At 41.7% G+C, this 14,774-nt stretch overlaps 1 protein-coding gene across 3 annotated transcripts; it reads right to left on the bottom strand.

Annotated features, from left to right (window-relative positions):
* Positions 1-395: 395 nt before the first annotated feature.
* Positions 396-12,065, bottom strand: RNF138 (ring finger protein 138). Of its 3 annotated transcripts, none has more exons than XM_009102721.4 (7): positions 11,589-12,065; positions 10,568-10,733; positions 8,959-9,074; positions 6,079-6,144; positions 5,482-5,587; positions 4,581-4,688; positions 396-3,212 (listed from the first exon to the last, which is right to left on the bottom strand). In XM_009102721.4, exons 1-7 carry the CDS (start codon positions 11,699-11,701, stop codon positions 3,144-3,146), a joined length of 744 nt encoding a protein of 247 aa, XP_009100969.1. In that variant the 5' UTR covers positions 11,702-12,065; the 3' UTR covers positions 396-3,143. The 3 variants fall into 3 exon arrangements, with proteins under 3 accessions (XP_009100969.1, XP_009100961.1, XP_050827068.1); XM_009102713.4 differs by having other exon boundaries at positions 6,079-6,147; positions 11,589-12,058; XM_050971111.1 differs by lacking the exon at positions 11,589-12,065 and adding an exon at positions 11,265-11,568 and having other exon boundaries at positions 6,079-6,147.
* Positions 12,066-14,774: the final 2,709 nt, after the last annotated feature.

The raw sequence follows: 14,774 nt of genomic DNA, 5'->3' as shown, positions 1-14,774 counted from the left end.
GCCCAAATTTACTGGCAATTCTTTCTTCAGAAAAACATTAAGTCTTCTCATAAAACCTATCTTTAAATAACAAGGTTTGTTCGTGACCCCAAGTGTTACACACCTCTTTCTCTCTCCTTTTAGAATGTTATTTCTCTATTAACATTACATGGAACAGCAACAAACAGACACGGAAACAAGAAAATATGCACAAAGATTTGGGCCAACCTATAATCTTTTCTGCTTGCTGGAAATACCCAAGGTATGGTATAAGGTGTCTTGTCTCAGCTCACAGATGCATCACCAGTCACATCTCATCATTCCAGCAGCATGCACACCATTCCAATAATTTAAAGTGCATAGACATACAACTGATCACATATTTAAGTTTTAGAAAACATCTGAAAAGGAAGAAGTAGCACCAAGGGAACTGATCATCTTTATTATGCAACAAAAAGACAAACAGAAAATAAAATACTTTAATAGGAAAAAACCCAGAAGGTACAATTCAAACATAACATATTGAAACCATACATAATGTAACATGAACATGAAAACATAGTTAAGAAGCAATCTTCTAGTAAAGATTTCATGTTTTGGGCATCACCCATCACAAATACACAGCTTTTTGAGAATGTCTGAGTTTCAGTGAGAAAGATCATGACCAGCAGCAACATATTCAAATAACTTTCATTAAATGTTTACCTAGTAAATGTATTGGATGCAATCTCTTAATATTAAAAGTACAAAATCTTAAGCAAGGCAGCACCTGCCAATACAGATTTTAAATAAAGAGGATAAACATTTTGAAAGGTTTTTTTTGTATTGCATTAATACACACTTGTTGCTTTAAAATGTGTACTCAAGTCTCTCAACATTTAAACATGACTAAAATGCTCAGCAACTATGCATCAAGTGACAACTATTTATTGCTATAGAAAACATTGTTTCCCAGAGTTTTAAAACAGATGTCATCTCACTTGTAATTCCCAAGATATATTCAAGTAATGGAAATAACTAGTTCCAGCGTCCATGAGGCATTCAGAATCTGTATTGGCTGTAGGCATTTATTGCCAGATCATATAAACATTTTGTTGAATCTAAAAAAGTTAACTAGACTTACATCTAACTGTTAAACTCCTTAGGAAATATATGCAGTAATAAATCACCACAGCATGTGGTTTTATTTTAAAAAGGTAAAACTTCATCATCAGGTACCTTGACGTTCTTTTCTGTGTAAGGGCACTATTAATAGGTGGCTTTGCTGAGAAAACGTAAAAATCTACAATTTTTTCTATTGGCTCAGTGAACCACTCCAAATCAATGTGGTCACACAAGCACTAGAGATGACAGACAAGTGAGAATACACAGACGTGTATGGGGGCAAACAGGGAAATTGGAATACAAGTTCCAAGTGTGGTCTGCTGTCAAAATACTGTAGTGAGACAGTAACAAAATGCAAAAAATGTAGTTATAAAAAAGTATATAAGCTTCAGACAAGGTTTTTGAAATAGACAGCTATTTTTGAAATAGACAACTTTCTCTGAATTTTAGCCAGCAATGCTTTCAGTTACGTTTTACACCCAAAATTAAGATAAAAAAAGGCAAGTTAAAATGTATAGCGGGTTAGTTCCAACACTCAATAAATTAGAACTTTCAGTTCTGAAACACATTACATTGTAAATTGAGGCATTTCAACCTTAACAGTTTTGGAATATGAAATATCTCAGCATTTAAAGAATAATCAAAACCTCTGTTTGGAGAGGAACAGGGAGGCAGGGCACAAAGAGCAGACTGTACTTTGGCTGCACAACTGATATTATGACACATAAATCACTATCTAGACTAAAAAAATTACTGGGCATGTTTTCCACCACATATGCAATGCTCATTAATAACAATTGCTTGACAATGGGTGATGGAAACACAGAATGCAGTTAGTCCTAACAGGTGTATGTTCAGAACACTATTTAAAACTCCAAAATGTATGCTGTGCAGCCTTCTTTCCCCTTCTCCCTTTTAGTATTATATAAAAGATCCTGAAGTTTTTACAAATGGATTTTCCATCTAAATTCAAAATTGCATTTTTAGTATTTTCTCCAATTTTAACGATGCTCTTGCTGGGAAGGTGGAACTCTTAAAATATGTTGGTCACTATTTTAGAGTAAGTTTTTTTCTTCTCAATAGTTTTTTGAAGCCTTTGGATGCAGGAGATGTACAAGTTTTAAATAGCTTTACAAAAACAAAAGGTTTTTGTAGGTGTGAAGCTGGTGTAGTTATTTAGCTACACAGCTATCCATGAAAGACAGGACAGACCAAAACTTCAATTCCAAACGCAAAACTAGAAGTTCTTAAAAAGCTCCAGCAAGACCTGGTCACAGGCATAGGCCAAAAAAGTATACCTTTTGCATGTCATCTTGAATTGCTCAGAAAATATGTAATCTTCCTTAGGAGTAGAGATAATATGCCTCATCACATTAGTAAGCAAGCATCCTATTTTAGTTATTCCCAAAGAGGAAAAAACAGATTTAGTTATTCCTAGGCAATGGCATCATTCTTTCTCAATGAAAGGTGAAAAAAAGCCCTGCTCTTCATTGTTGATCAGTAGAAAAGAAATTTTTTAATATTTTAAGCTGTTGTTATTCTCAGTCACATAGCAATAGTAAAAAACAAATCACAATATCAAAATAAAATTAGTCCTTGGCAGGACAAATGCCTGTCCTCGGCAGGAAGAGAAAAAAAATAAATTATCATCTCATAAGATACCTTAAAAGACAGCTGAACTTGAAGAAACCCAACAGTGCAACAGAGCATCACTGCATGCCTTTCTAAAGATACTTTCAAAGTTGTTTTTGGTGAATTAAAACATCCTACATTAATCACATGAACATGTAATTAACAGAGTAGTAAAAGTTAGAGAAAATCAAGACAAGAGTGAAAAGTTCCAAAAATGTCCCTACTTTCACAGGGGCAGAACTCAGTCAAGATGTCAAGCCTGAGTTTCAGCAAAATCATTTACCAGAAGTCTTTATGAATGTGAAAAGAAGCTTAGCCCAAAAAGCGGGTACTGAAAAACATTTTTATTAATATACCCTTTGGATCACCAACAGAATAAAGTAATTTTTCTCTCAGATAATCAGTACGAAGATGAAGGGGGCTCTACTTTAAAAGTTCACATGACAGGATTCTTGAACTGCATTTTGGTATTGGGCTTCTTCATCAAGCTGAAGATTCTAAATAAAATGAAAACATCATCAAAATGGACAAATACTCAAGATGTAGCATATTCATTAGTTTAATCATTCATCTGCTATTTTTTTCCATAGGAGATGGCACCTAGACAAAGAGTCTATGCTACTAGATGATTGTTAATATTGCACAGAATCTTTTTATTGAACCAAGTACCAAGAGACATATGAGACAGGAGAAGAATCAGTAGAGTGGGACAAGGCTCATTAAGCAGAAGGGTCCATCTTCTCTCCCTGGGTCAACTGCATTACAGAACACCCAGCTCAGGAAAGCTGACTGTGTCATGCAAATCCTTTAACAGGGCTTCTAACCAGCCACAACATCCTCCATTAATAAAACCAAAATGGGATCCCCAGACAACACTAATCATAGATTGTTGACAATACATTGCTTTAAATGGGAAAGCAAACAGAACACAAAAAGTCTGCTACTTTTTGCAGGAATATCCTCCAGGTTCTTAATATGCCAGAGTAATGAATCTTGTAAGTGCAATTCTGGCAGTTTCCCCAAATCAGAATTCCTATCACCAGGTTTAGGTCATCATACATGCACTCACAGTGAAGAGCCCAATCTCCCCTATCAAACCCTAGCTCTTCAGACCTTTATCACAGCTCACTCAACTCAAAGGACAAGATACATAATCTTTGCCATCCTGACCCAGTGAGGCTGCCTGTGACTCAAATACTATACCTGTTGCACACCCCAAAGCCTGTCAAACTCTGTAAAAAAAGCCACAAACTTTCCAGCTCTCTGATCCCACGTGCAGAACCCAAATGGTTGGCTCGACTTACAAATCAGCCACTGACTACATCTGTGTATGTAGTTCGCCATCTGCTTAAGGTCATTTACTCAAAGAGAGCCTGAAAAGAGGCAACCTAAACACTGATTAAGTGACACATCTCTTTTTCAGTCTCTCTCACAACATAAAGGAAGAGCAGCCATAGCAGCAATACCAGCTAGTCAAGCTGCACATTAAGTCCTGAGAATATAACTTCACAATTTCTGCATTAAAAGGTCAATGACGTCCATAAAAAGAGTAGCATCTATTTTATTTCCCCCAGAAACAGAGGTAATAAACTGTTCTAATAAACAGAATAAAAGTAATAAATAGCTCAGATTGAGAACACTAAGCCAAAGACTTAACTCATCAGCTTGGAGCAGTCTGACTATTGACAACCTATTCCCAGTAGAACTTCATGTTGATAACAGACAGGTCTGCTTCTGAGTTCCATAAAGAACAGGAACACAGCATGTCCAGAACACGTCAAGTACAAAATTTTTATTTGGCATTTTGATTTTTTAGGAAAAAAGTTACCATTATTCCTCCACACAATAAAGAAGAAAAAGCTTACCACAAATTCTCCGTAGTCAAACCGGTGTCTTAGATTTAGATGGCTAACAAGATTTCTAGTAACCTGGTTAGTATCTGCCCAAGGAAGAGATACACAAATAGGACAGATCTGAATTTGGAGGGGGAAGGGAAGAGACAGAATGAAAAAAAAAAAGTTATTTGCAATACAGAATGCATTAAAGACATGTTCTACAGGAATAACTAGTCTATTACTCATCCACTACCAAAATACAGTAAGACATTAACATCAAATCATGCTGCTAAGTGTGCTTTTCCTCAACTGTGTAACATTCAAAAAACTACAATTCAACTTGGTAGATTTCTAAAGTGTTTCTCTTTGGAGTGAAAGATTATCACCTCCGTCTGAGTTATTTAGAAAAAAAAGTGACTACTGCATCCTACTTATTGTTTGGGAGATTTTCCATACAACTGAGATGACCAAGTAAGCCAAAAGAAAAAATAACAAGCCCTATACAGGGGAAAATAATAGAAAACCAAAGAGATTTTTCTCTTGCAGACCCTTTGGTTACCTTGGATTACTTTTCAAGTAACTGTAGGTTTCGCATTAAACAGTAGTTACATTACAAATGGGATTCTATAGAAACAGACCTGAACAACTAAATAAAGGAGAGTTAAGCATCAGGCTCAAAAACTGAGCCTGTTTCACACCAAGATAAATGAGACAACTAAGTCAGAAATGTCTTAGAACCAGCAGGCTGGACATGAAATGTTTTCACATCAAAGTTACTCCTCAATTTAAAAGCACTGTGTGAAATATATTGTCTGTCTTTCTCAAACCACAGTGATTGTTACAGATATAGGGTAACGACTGCACAGTTAAAATAGTCCACATAATTACAATGCAAGTAGCTTAAGAAACATACATAAGCAGCTCTACTTACCACAGGAACGATCTGATAAAGATGTCTATTATTACAGTGATCCAGCAAGCGCTGTCTAGTAAAATTGGCTTCCTGACACAGGGGGCATTTGAAGGTTGGGTGTCCACTGTAAACAGAAATACAAGAGCATTAAACAGAAAAGAGTTTCAGAAGTAGTGTTAAGAAAGCATACAAATGAAACTATCATTGTTTTCCCTTGCTTTGATAACAACAAAAAACCCCCCACACCCCACTGACATATTAGCAGATCTAAAGGAGTCCCAGTGCTACTACCACCTTGCAATTTTGAATTTACTAACTGTAAATTAGTATGCCTAAATGCACTCTTCTGAGACTTGGGCTTCTTTTGCTCCCACTGCAGCTACAACCTGGTTTTGCTTTCTTGTAACACCTTTTAAATCCTTCAGGAAAGTACTAAAACATCTAAATTCTAACAGATAAAAGTGTACAAGAAACTACAGGATTCTATAAATACAGCTCCTGGCGTTTTTGTGTGGGGTTTTTTTTTGTGTGTTTTGGTTTTTGCATTAGCAGAAGTTTGCACTGTGACTATCAGAATCTATTTTAATAACAACTACAGACAAGTAAGCAACCTACCTTGTTTCTCCTTGAAGTATTTGATTATTAGCCATCTCGCCAGTATCAGGTATTGCATCACTCCTGCTACTTTAAATGAATAAAAAAAAAGAAAAAAAAAAAAACTTTAGATTTTTTTTACTCAACTATCAACATTTTAAAAGTTTAACAGTAACAGAGGTGTGGGGGAATATGCATTAAGTCCCATGAATTCCACGGCAAAATACAATGGCACATAACCTAATCCTCACAACTTTGCCTTTGGATCAAGGTATGTCTCAGTATTTACAGAATCACCAAGGCTGAAAGAAACCTTCAAGATCATCTGTTCAAATGTGAACCGTGCACCACCATAATCACCACTAAATCATATCCCCAAGTGCCACATCCAGACACCTCTTGAACACCTCCACAGGCATAGACTCCACCACCACCCTGGGCAATTTATTCCAATGCCTGACCATGGTCTCAGTAAAAAAAAAAGTTTCTACTATCTAATCTGAACCTCCCCATGTGTAACTTAAACGGTGAGGCCATTTCACTTTTTTCAAGACACGGCAGAAGAAACTGACCCTCACCTCACTACTACCATCTCTCAGGTAACTGCAGCAATGAGGTCTTTCCTGAGGCTCCTTTTCTCTAAGATAAACAATCCCAGCTGCCTTGGCCACTTACCATAGGACTTGTGCTCCAGACCTTCCACCAGCTCCACTGCCCTTTCCTGAACTCACTCCAGCACCTCAATGTCCTTCCTGGATTCAGGGGCCCAGAACTGAACACAGGATTTGAGGTGTAGCCTGACTGGTGCCAAGTACTGGGGACAATCACTGCCCTGATCCTCCTAGCCACACTATTTTTAATGGAGGCCAGGATGCCGCTGGTCTTCTCGGCCACCTGAGTACACTGTGGGATCATGGCGCAACCTCTGTCAACCAACACCCCCAACTCCTTTTCCATTGGGTCACTTTCCAGCCACTCTTCCCCCAGCCTGTGGCACTGCCTGGGGTTGATGTGACCCAGGTACATGCCCCAGCACCTGGCCTTGTTTAACCTCACACCGCTGGCTCAGCCCATCGATCCAGCCTGTCCAGATCCCCATGCAGACCCTTCCTGTCCTCCAGCAGATCAACATTCCCACACAACTTGCTGTCATCTGCAAACTCACTGAGGGAGCACTCAATCCCCTCATCCAAATCATCAATAAAGGTACTAAACAGGAGTGGCCCCAAACTGAACCCTGGGGAACACCAATTGGATGTAATTACATTCACCACCTCCCCTGGGCCTGGCCATGCAGACAGTTTTTTTCACCGAGAGCACACCTGTCCAAGCCATAGGCTGCCAGCTTCTCCAGAAGAATAAAAGGGATGGTGTCAAATGTGCATCCACAGTTGCTCCCTCATCTACTATGCCAGTCACTTGGTCATAGAAGGAGATGAGGTTGGCCAACCAGCACCTGACTCTTGTAAACCCATGCTGGCTGGGCCTGATTCCTGGGTAGTCCTGCACATGCCACATGATGGCACTCAGGATGATCTGCTCCATGACCTTCCCCAATACACCAAGGTACGCCTGGCAGGTCTGTACTTCCCTGGATTACCCTTCTGATCCTTCTTGTAGATGGGCATTACATTTGCTAATTTCCAATCAACTGGGACCTCTCTGAATAATTTAATTACCATGGTGACGCTTGGTGGTATACTACACAACTTCACAGGAAAATGGTATATATTACAACAAACATTTAGTCAACAAGATTGGCAATGCAGGTGACAGCCAAGTATTATGAAATCATTATGAACTATAGGAATGTAAGACAGGTAGCAATTTTTAAGTTTTTTTACTTAGGAAGGTGTAAAAGGCCTTTAACTGCCATACATTCACACAAAAATTTGCAACTTTCAACTACAACAAGGTAAGTTTTCCTATGCTGAACACAAAATAAGTTTTTCCTAAGGGAAGGGTAAAGCAGAAGAACATTTTAGAAAGTAAATTGACTGTGTCTGCACCTCTAGCTAAGTGAGACATGCTAAGAACATGAATATTTACAGTCACAAATACAGTAATAGTAAATTTTTTTATACTTCTGTGATATTATAATCACAGGTGTTCTACTGTAGCAAACTGCATAAATCGTGATATCAGAATATATAGACACTTCAGTGGAACATTGCTGCAGCTAATTCCAGTAACAGCTTCAACTTTCAATAGATTGACAAACCAAACACAAAGAAGTTCAGACTGCTAAAAATAGAAACTCAATGGCAAAAAAAAAAGGATATATATAATAAAGCTCTGTGGAATGGACATATAAAAAGCTTTTCAAAAATAACCAAAAATTCCCAACCCCTACCATCAGTGAGAATATGTGGAAAAAAAGGTTAGCTTTACTGCCTGAAAAAAAATGGCAGGTATCATTTGATTTCATGATGTGTAACATACTGGAATTCCTTATATACTTCATAAGAAATCTGCTCAAAATAAATTCAATCAGAAGGTAAAAGCTTGCACAGTAATGTTTTGAAACAGGATGCCCACTAAAACAAACTTAGGAAAGGGGAGGAGAAATAAAGATAGACAGGAACTTCTCCAGAGGTAAATATTATTAAATATGTTACAAAGCAAACTGCTCAGATGCTGTCAAGAAAAGGAAAGCAAACTACAAATATTAAGTACTTTTCAGGAGAGTCTCTAGAAGACATTTCAAAGCCATCATGCAGAAAGGTTTTCTTCTGTCTCTTAAGAGTAGAGAAAAAGACCTGGGAAAACTCCTATTTTGAAGCACAAAATATGGATAATAATTAAAGCAAAAAGAAGAAATTCCCTGGAAAAAAATACTTTCCATGGGGGGAGGGGGTGAGGAAAGAAGATTCACTGTTACACATAGAACACCCTGATTACCTGTTCCCTGTTGCATCTTGGGAAATCTGTAAGTTTGGCATAATTGAAGAAACACCATATTCATCCTGATACTTCTTACACGTTTTATAATGCTGTCTCATCCATGAAAATCTAACCTGAAAATAAAATGCCAAATTACTGAAATCATACTAAACAATCCAGGAATAGACAGAAGAGATAATTCTGCCAACAGAAAGCAATCCATGCAGGAATTATTTAGACCTCATATGCAGCAGAAACCAGAACCTGTGTCTCCCTTCTGAGCGTGAACACTTTCTTCACAACAGGACATCTCCAATTCCTCTCTCCTCAGAGCCAGTGTCATTCTGTGAGACTGGAGAACACTGCCACTTAAACTGCTGGACAGCTGAGAGCTCTCTCAGGGATAAAAGATGCAAGAAAACACCATTTAACTGAAACAAAGCCACTGGAACTACACCTCCCAGACCAAGGATCAATAGGTGATGAGCTAGAACAGAGAGTGGCTGTGAGGATGGGATAAGCACTACTGTTTCTTCAGTCTCCTCTGGCCTCCTGTTACCTCATGCAAGGAACATTTTCTTTTTGCATTAGGCGTGTTAGTTTACTCATTGGCAGGGGAGGGAAACAAATAGGTGAATGATCACCAACTTAAAGCTGCCTATTGACCTTTAATTAAAATTAAGAGAATGAGTTGCTTAGATTTGCCAGAAGACAGCTATGTTGGACATGCCCCTGAATTTCAGGTCCAACAGCACTGTCAGAAGGTGCTCACAGGTCTAGAGGCTGAACAAGATCATATCTCACATGCCTGTGCCTAAATTCCAATGAAGTTATTCTGTTTGGTTCTTCTGTCCAGTTTACCAACTTGCTATCAGTTTCTTTTTCCCCACTTTTCATCCCAATGAATCATGTGGAATAATGCAAGCAGCTAAGGGTTCCATTAGTGCTGATCTTCACATTGGCAGAAGTCCCAAGTGAAATGAAACCAACATAAAGACTACCTGGATTTGATGCATTTTGTTATAAGCAAAAAGTATGGCTGCAATCCTGCAACTGTTTATATCAAAAGAGACATAACTCTTTGTTTCAGTGAGGGTCAAGATTTCACCAGTGTTCCAAAAATAATGATCCCTTTAGAAAGGAAATTAAAGGAATGTAAAAGGACTGATGAGGAAAGAGGAAATTACATATGATTGATCATGTGGGCACTGCAACTAATCAACTCACATATTTCAGTTTTAAATTAAATTTTATAGCAGCTTGAAGCTGTTGCATTTCCATACTGAGAGTTTCTGAGGTTTTCCGGATATCTGCAATTTTCATGTTCAGCTCCTTAACTTTCCTTTTGCCAGTTTTATAGCTATATCCATTTTTTCCATCTTTTCAGGGAACAACTGGCACTCCAGTTTCAAAATGCAATTATTGACAATTCAAGATGCTCTTTCAGTTTACACCTGTTAGGTACAGCTAGCAGGCACTGCATGCCCAGTACATGCACAAGCCATAAAAAGCTAAGTTCAAATTGCTATAGGCTCTTCAGCTCCAAGATGAGAATGACACTCAGTAAAGGCATGTCTGGACAAAAGCATGAACAATTTATTCAACTTTTTTTAAAGTTTTACTCTACCTGCTTCTCACAGCATCTACAGCCCCCAGAAGCTTTCTTCATACTGTTTTCAACATCTAGAGCCCTTTTGGGATACGTTCTTTCTTTTTTAGTCACGCTCCCACGGCAGAGAGGACAATGTGTTCCACTTTCTCTTATAGCTGTCAAGAAGCACTTCCTGCAAAACCTAAATTGAAAAGTTACCACAAACACAGGTTAGGAAAATATACAGACTTGTCCTTGAAGAGAGCTGGACGATTGTTAGGGGGAAAAAAAAAAAGTATCAGAGTAATAGTTTACCGAATACAAAGTCTGACATTTGAAAGAAACAATAGTGCTTACGATGAAGTGTATGGAAATCAGGGGAGCTTGGCAATGCACTCTAGATAAAACTCTTCTTATTTATTGACTGGCATTACCGAGCTGCATACCAGGTTGATCACTAATGAGATATTAAATGGTGCAGCAAGCACGTGATTTTGGACAATCTTATCAGCGTAACTCCTGTTTATTGTCCTTAAGCGGAGCCAAAACCACTGCAAAGCTTCATTCAGCACGCGTTTCCAGAGACCTCAGGTCATCAGCTTTTGCAGCACTCCTTCCTTACGCACCAGCTGCCAGAGCTATTTTGCTTTTCTACAAAGTAGCACGTTGTAATCAAACGTCCCTCTGGAAAAAAAATGCTGAATAGATGAACTGAAAAGAGAGAACAACTCACACTACCGTCCTTGTTCGAAAAGGAACGGGGAAAACCATGAAGTTAAAAACCGCGAGTCAGCTCAGACAGCACAGCAAAACTCCCCCACCGCCGACCAGAAACCCGGGGAGGTGGGGGGGCTCCTCCTAAATGACCGGTCCTCGTCGGCTACAAAAGAAAGAGGCGAGGGGAGGCTGGAGCAGCACTGGGCTCGCATCCTCACCGCCAGCGTCTCCAGGCCGAGGGTCCGTGCGCCGGGAGCGGGGGGAGCCGAGGAGCACAAGGCGGAGAGCCGGAGGAATCGAGGAAAAGGCTTGGGAAGGGGCGGGGGGTCGGGATACCCACACGTGCTGGCAGTTGGCGGTCCTCACGGGCGTTTTGAACACCTCCTGGCACACCGGGCAGTAAAAATCATCCTCGCTGAAGCACGCCGGGGCCGCCGCGGCCCCCTCGGCCATGGCAACACGTAAGGGCCTTTCCGCCACGATCGGGGACGACGAACAAGCCCCGCCCTGGCGGGCTGAGGAGAGCCCGGCTCCGCTTCGTTCCCTAGGGCGCTGCCGGGGGTCCGAGAGCGTATGGCTGGGGGCACCGGCACCGGGTGGGATCCGGGCCGAGCTGCGGCGGGGCAGCGGAACCAGCCCGGCCTGCGCTCCGCCCGCCGCCCCTCGCGGCTCCGCCCGCCCGGCCCCAGCGGCCCCCGCCCCGCGCTCTACCTGGCGCTGCCCGGGGAGGAGGGACCCGGCAGCTCCGGCCGCGCTCCCGGCGGCACCCGGGGGGGCAGGGGCGGGGCTGGGGTTTCCATGGCGATCGCCTCCCGGCCCGGCGGGGCTGCTACGACACGGCCCCCGCTCCGCCCCGTCCGTGAGGCTTCCCCGCTCCGCCCAGCGCGCTGCTCCCGCCCCGCCGCCCTTCCGCGCAGCAGCGGCAGTCACAAGCCTGCACAGTGGCAACGCTCGGGCTCTGGGTTTTTTCTGGATGGAGTCCTCCAGTCCCTCTGTACTCGACACCCATCAAGCCGCACCTCTAATTCTGTGTTCAGTTCTGGGGCCCTCAATCCAGGAAAGACACTGGGAGTCCAGAGAAGGGCAGCAGAGCTGGTGAGGGGTGTGGAGCACCAGTGAGGAGCGGCTGAGGGAGCTGGGGTTGTTTATCCTCGAGAAAAGGAGGCTCCTTATCGCTCTCCATCTGAAAGGAGGGTGTAGCCGGGTGGGGATCGGCTTCTTCTCCCGATTAGCGATTGACGGGACAAGAGGAATTAGCCTCCAGCTGTGCCAGAGGAGGTTTAGGTTGGACATCAGGAGGAATTTCTTCAGGGTGATTAAACGTTGGAGTGGGCTTCCCAGGGAGGTGGTGGCATCAGCATTCCTGAGGATGCTTAAGAAAAGATGGGGCATGGCACTTAGTGCTTGCTGTAGCTGATTTGATAGTATTCGGTCATAGGTTGGATTTGATGATCTCAGAGGTCTTCTCCAACCTAACTGATGCTGGGATTCTGGGACTGGCACTAGCGGTGATTTTATGGTGTAGTTTTAGTGGTATTGAGAATTGGGGGTTGGGGTAGCCTCCTGAATGATCCTGAGGAAAAAAAAAGAAATCCTAAAAGACTTTGGACCTATTAAGCACATCTAGCACTGACCTCATTTAGACATAACTCTTGGCATATAAACAAAAACTAAAATGTTGAAAATGCTTTTAAAAGAAAGATTTGTAGAGGGTCTATCAACTATATTAATTTGTGAAGGTTGTAATCATAATGAATCTAAAATTCAGACAAGGCCTAGTCTTTTTTTTGCTCTGAGCTTATTGAATGGTTTGGGTTGGAAGGGACCTTAAAGATAATCTAGTTCCATCTGCTCTGCCCTGGGCAGGGACACCTTTCACTACTCCAGGTTGCTCAGAGCTCCATCCAAACCTGGGCTTGAACACTTCCAGGAATGGAGCATCCACAACTTCTCTGGGCAACCCATTCCAATGGCAGGACTGAGAGAAAATGGATCCATCATCTTGGTTCCCCTGTGTCCTTGACTGCAGCTGTCTTATCTGTACCATAGTTAGCTGTTCCGAGGAGATCTCTAAGTGGGGAGATCTCCCATTCTCTCTGGCCTGGGGTTAGACTTTCAGGAAAGAGAGAGTGCAAAACATTAAGAGCTGTGGTTCACATATGCTTTCAGACTCAGCATTTCAAAACCAAGTGAAAGCCTAAATGCTTTAGACATCCATCAGAGCTGGTTCTTGTCGCTGCTAGTGATCAGCAGCAAGAGGCAATGCCCATGACACCATCTGGGCTCTTGGTTTGGAGGACCTGCAGGGAAGGAAGCTGAAGCTAAGGTCTCCGGGTGAAGATGAGAGATGAACTATCCTGTGATTCTGGGAAGGGTGCTGACTGTGTTCTTGTTCAGTATCTGTCACAATGACTATCAGCTATTAATGTTAGTATCTTCCAAAGAGAGAGCAGAGACAGCACAACAAAAGCCAATCACTGCCTGAATACCTTCTTTTTAGACTACATGGAGACAAAATTTGCATGCCTCTAAGTACCAAGAGTTCTGAAACTCTCAAAGCACTTCCAAAGCCTTTGGCCCAAAGTTAAATAAGTTGCCTGGACTGGGATATTTGCTGCCCATACTTCAGGTTGGGAGAAAATCTGGTGGAAAAGGCAGAACTCCTTGGGCAGGGATCTCCCAGGGGAAGACAGGCCTGGGATTTGAGATGCTGTGGTAAATTGTCCTCTGGTAATCATGGCTGTGCTAGCTTAGGAGGTTACTGCTATCCTGCTCTCATCCCTGCTGATGAGGATTATCTGTTCATAGGCTGGCAAACCCCCTGCTGTTTAAAGTGATTGATTATCTTCCATGGAATGGAGCAGGAAGCCAGACCAGTCAATCTGAGCGGGTGACTAGCAGCAGCTGGTGGCAGTAACCTCATCAGCACTGCAGGGATAGCCACAAGAAGACACAGAAGCACCTTAAGTGCTAAGTAACCTGCAGAGAGCTTCTTGTACCTGCTTGTGTCAGTGAGGATGACATCTCAGCTTCAGGGGCACCCTTGCCAGGCTGTGACAGTACATGAAAAGGAAAAATTACAGAAGCCTCTGTTGAGATGCTACACTACCATTGGGGTACAGGCACCTTGGCCTTCAGCCTCAGCACATGGAAGGCCAGCAGAGATGGGCTTCCAAGTCTTTTATTCTTCTTGTATTACTTCAGCAAAACACGGCCTTATGCCTCAGTTTCTCAGTCTTTAAAAAGGGAGCAGGTTTTAATCACCAAATAAGGCTGTTAGGAAGTTTAATTACTGCAGGTAAAGAAGGTTATGTCTTTTGAAGGCAGATATTAAGCAAAGATTTATTACTAAAGCCACATGATAGATCCATTTGAACTTTCTTCAGGAGACTGCACTATTTATTGATTAGTAGCTTTGGCAGGGGGAGAAATTGGGCAGGTGACTTCAAGGAAGTAAACTACGGTAAGGTGTCTGTGAAGGCATTCATGCTCTTGTTAACATTATTGTAAATCTTGATCCTTTAAT

The sequence above is a fragment of the Serinus canaria genome, chromosome 2 (genome assembly GCF_022539315.1).
Source record: "Serinus canaria isolate serCan28SL12 chromosome 2, serCan2020, whole genome shotgun sequence".
NCBI lineage: Eukaryota > Metazoa > Chordata > Aves > Passeriformes > Fringillidae > Serinus > Serinus canaria.
This window is presented reverse-complemented; position numbering and strand designations above follow the sequence as displayed.

Bases quoted from the DNA above. Each gene is read 5' to 3' on its own strand.
- RNF138 (XM_009102713.4), bottom strand. From the start codon at position 11,701: ATGGCCGAGGGGGCCGCGGCGGCCCCGGCGTGCTTCAGCGAGGATGAT. The intron at 10,734-11,588 runs GTGGGTATCCCG...TTTTCAATTTAG, and splicing joins ACCGCCAACTGCCAGCACGT to GTTTTGCAGGAAGTGCTTCT. The intron at 4,689-5,481 runs GTAAGTAGAGCT...CTCCAAATTCAG, and splicing joins TTTATCAGATCGTTCCTGTG to ATCTGTCCTATTTGTGTATC.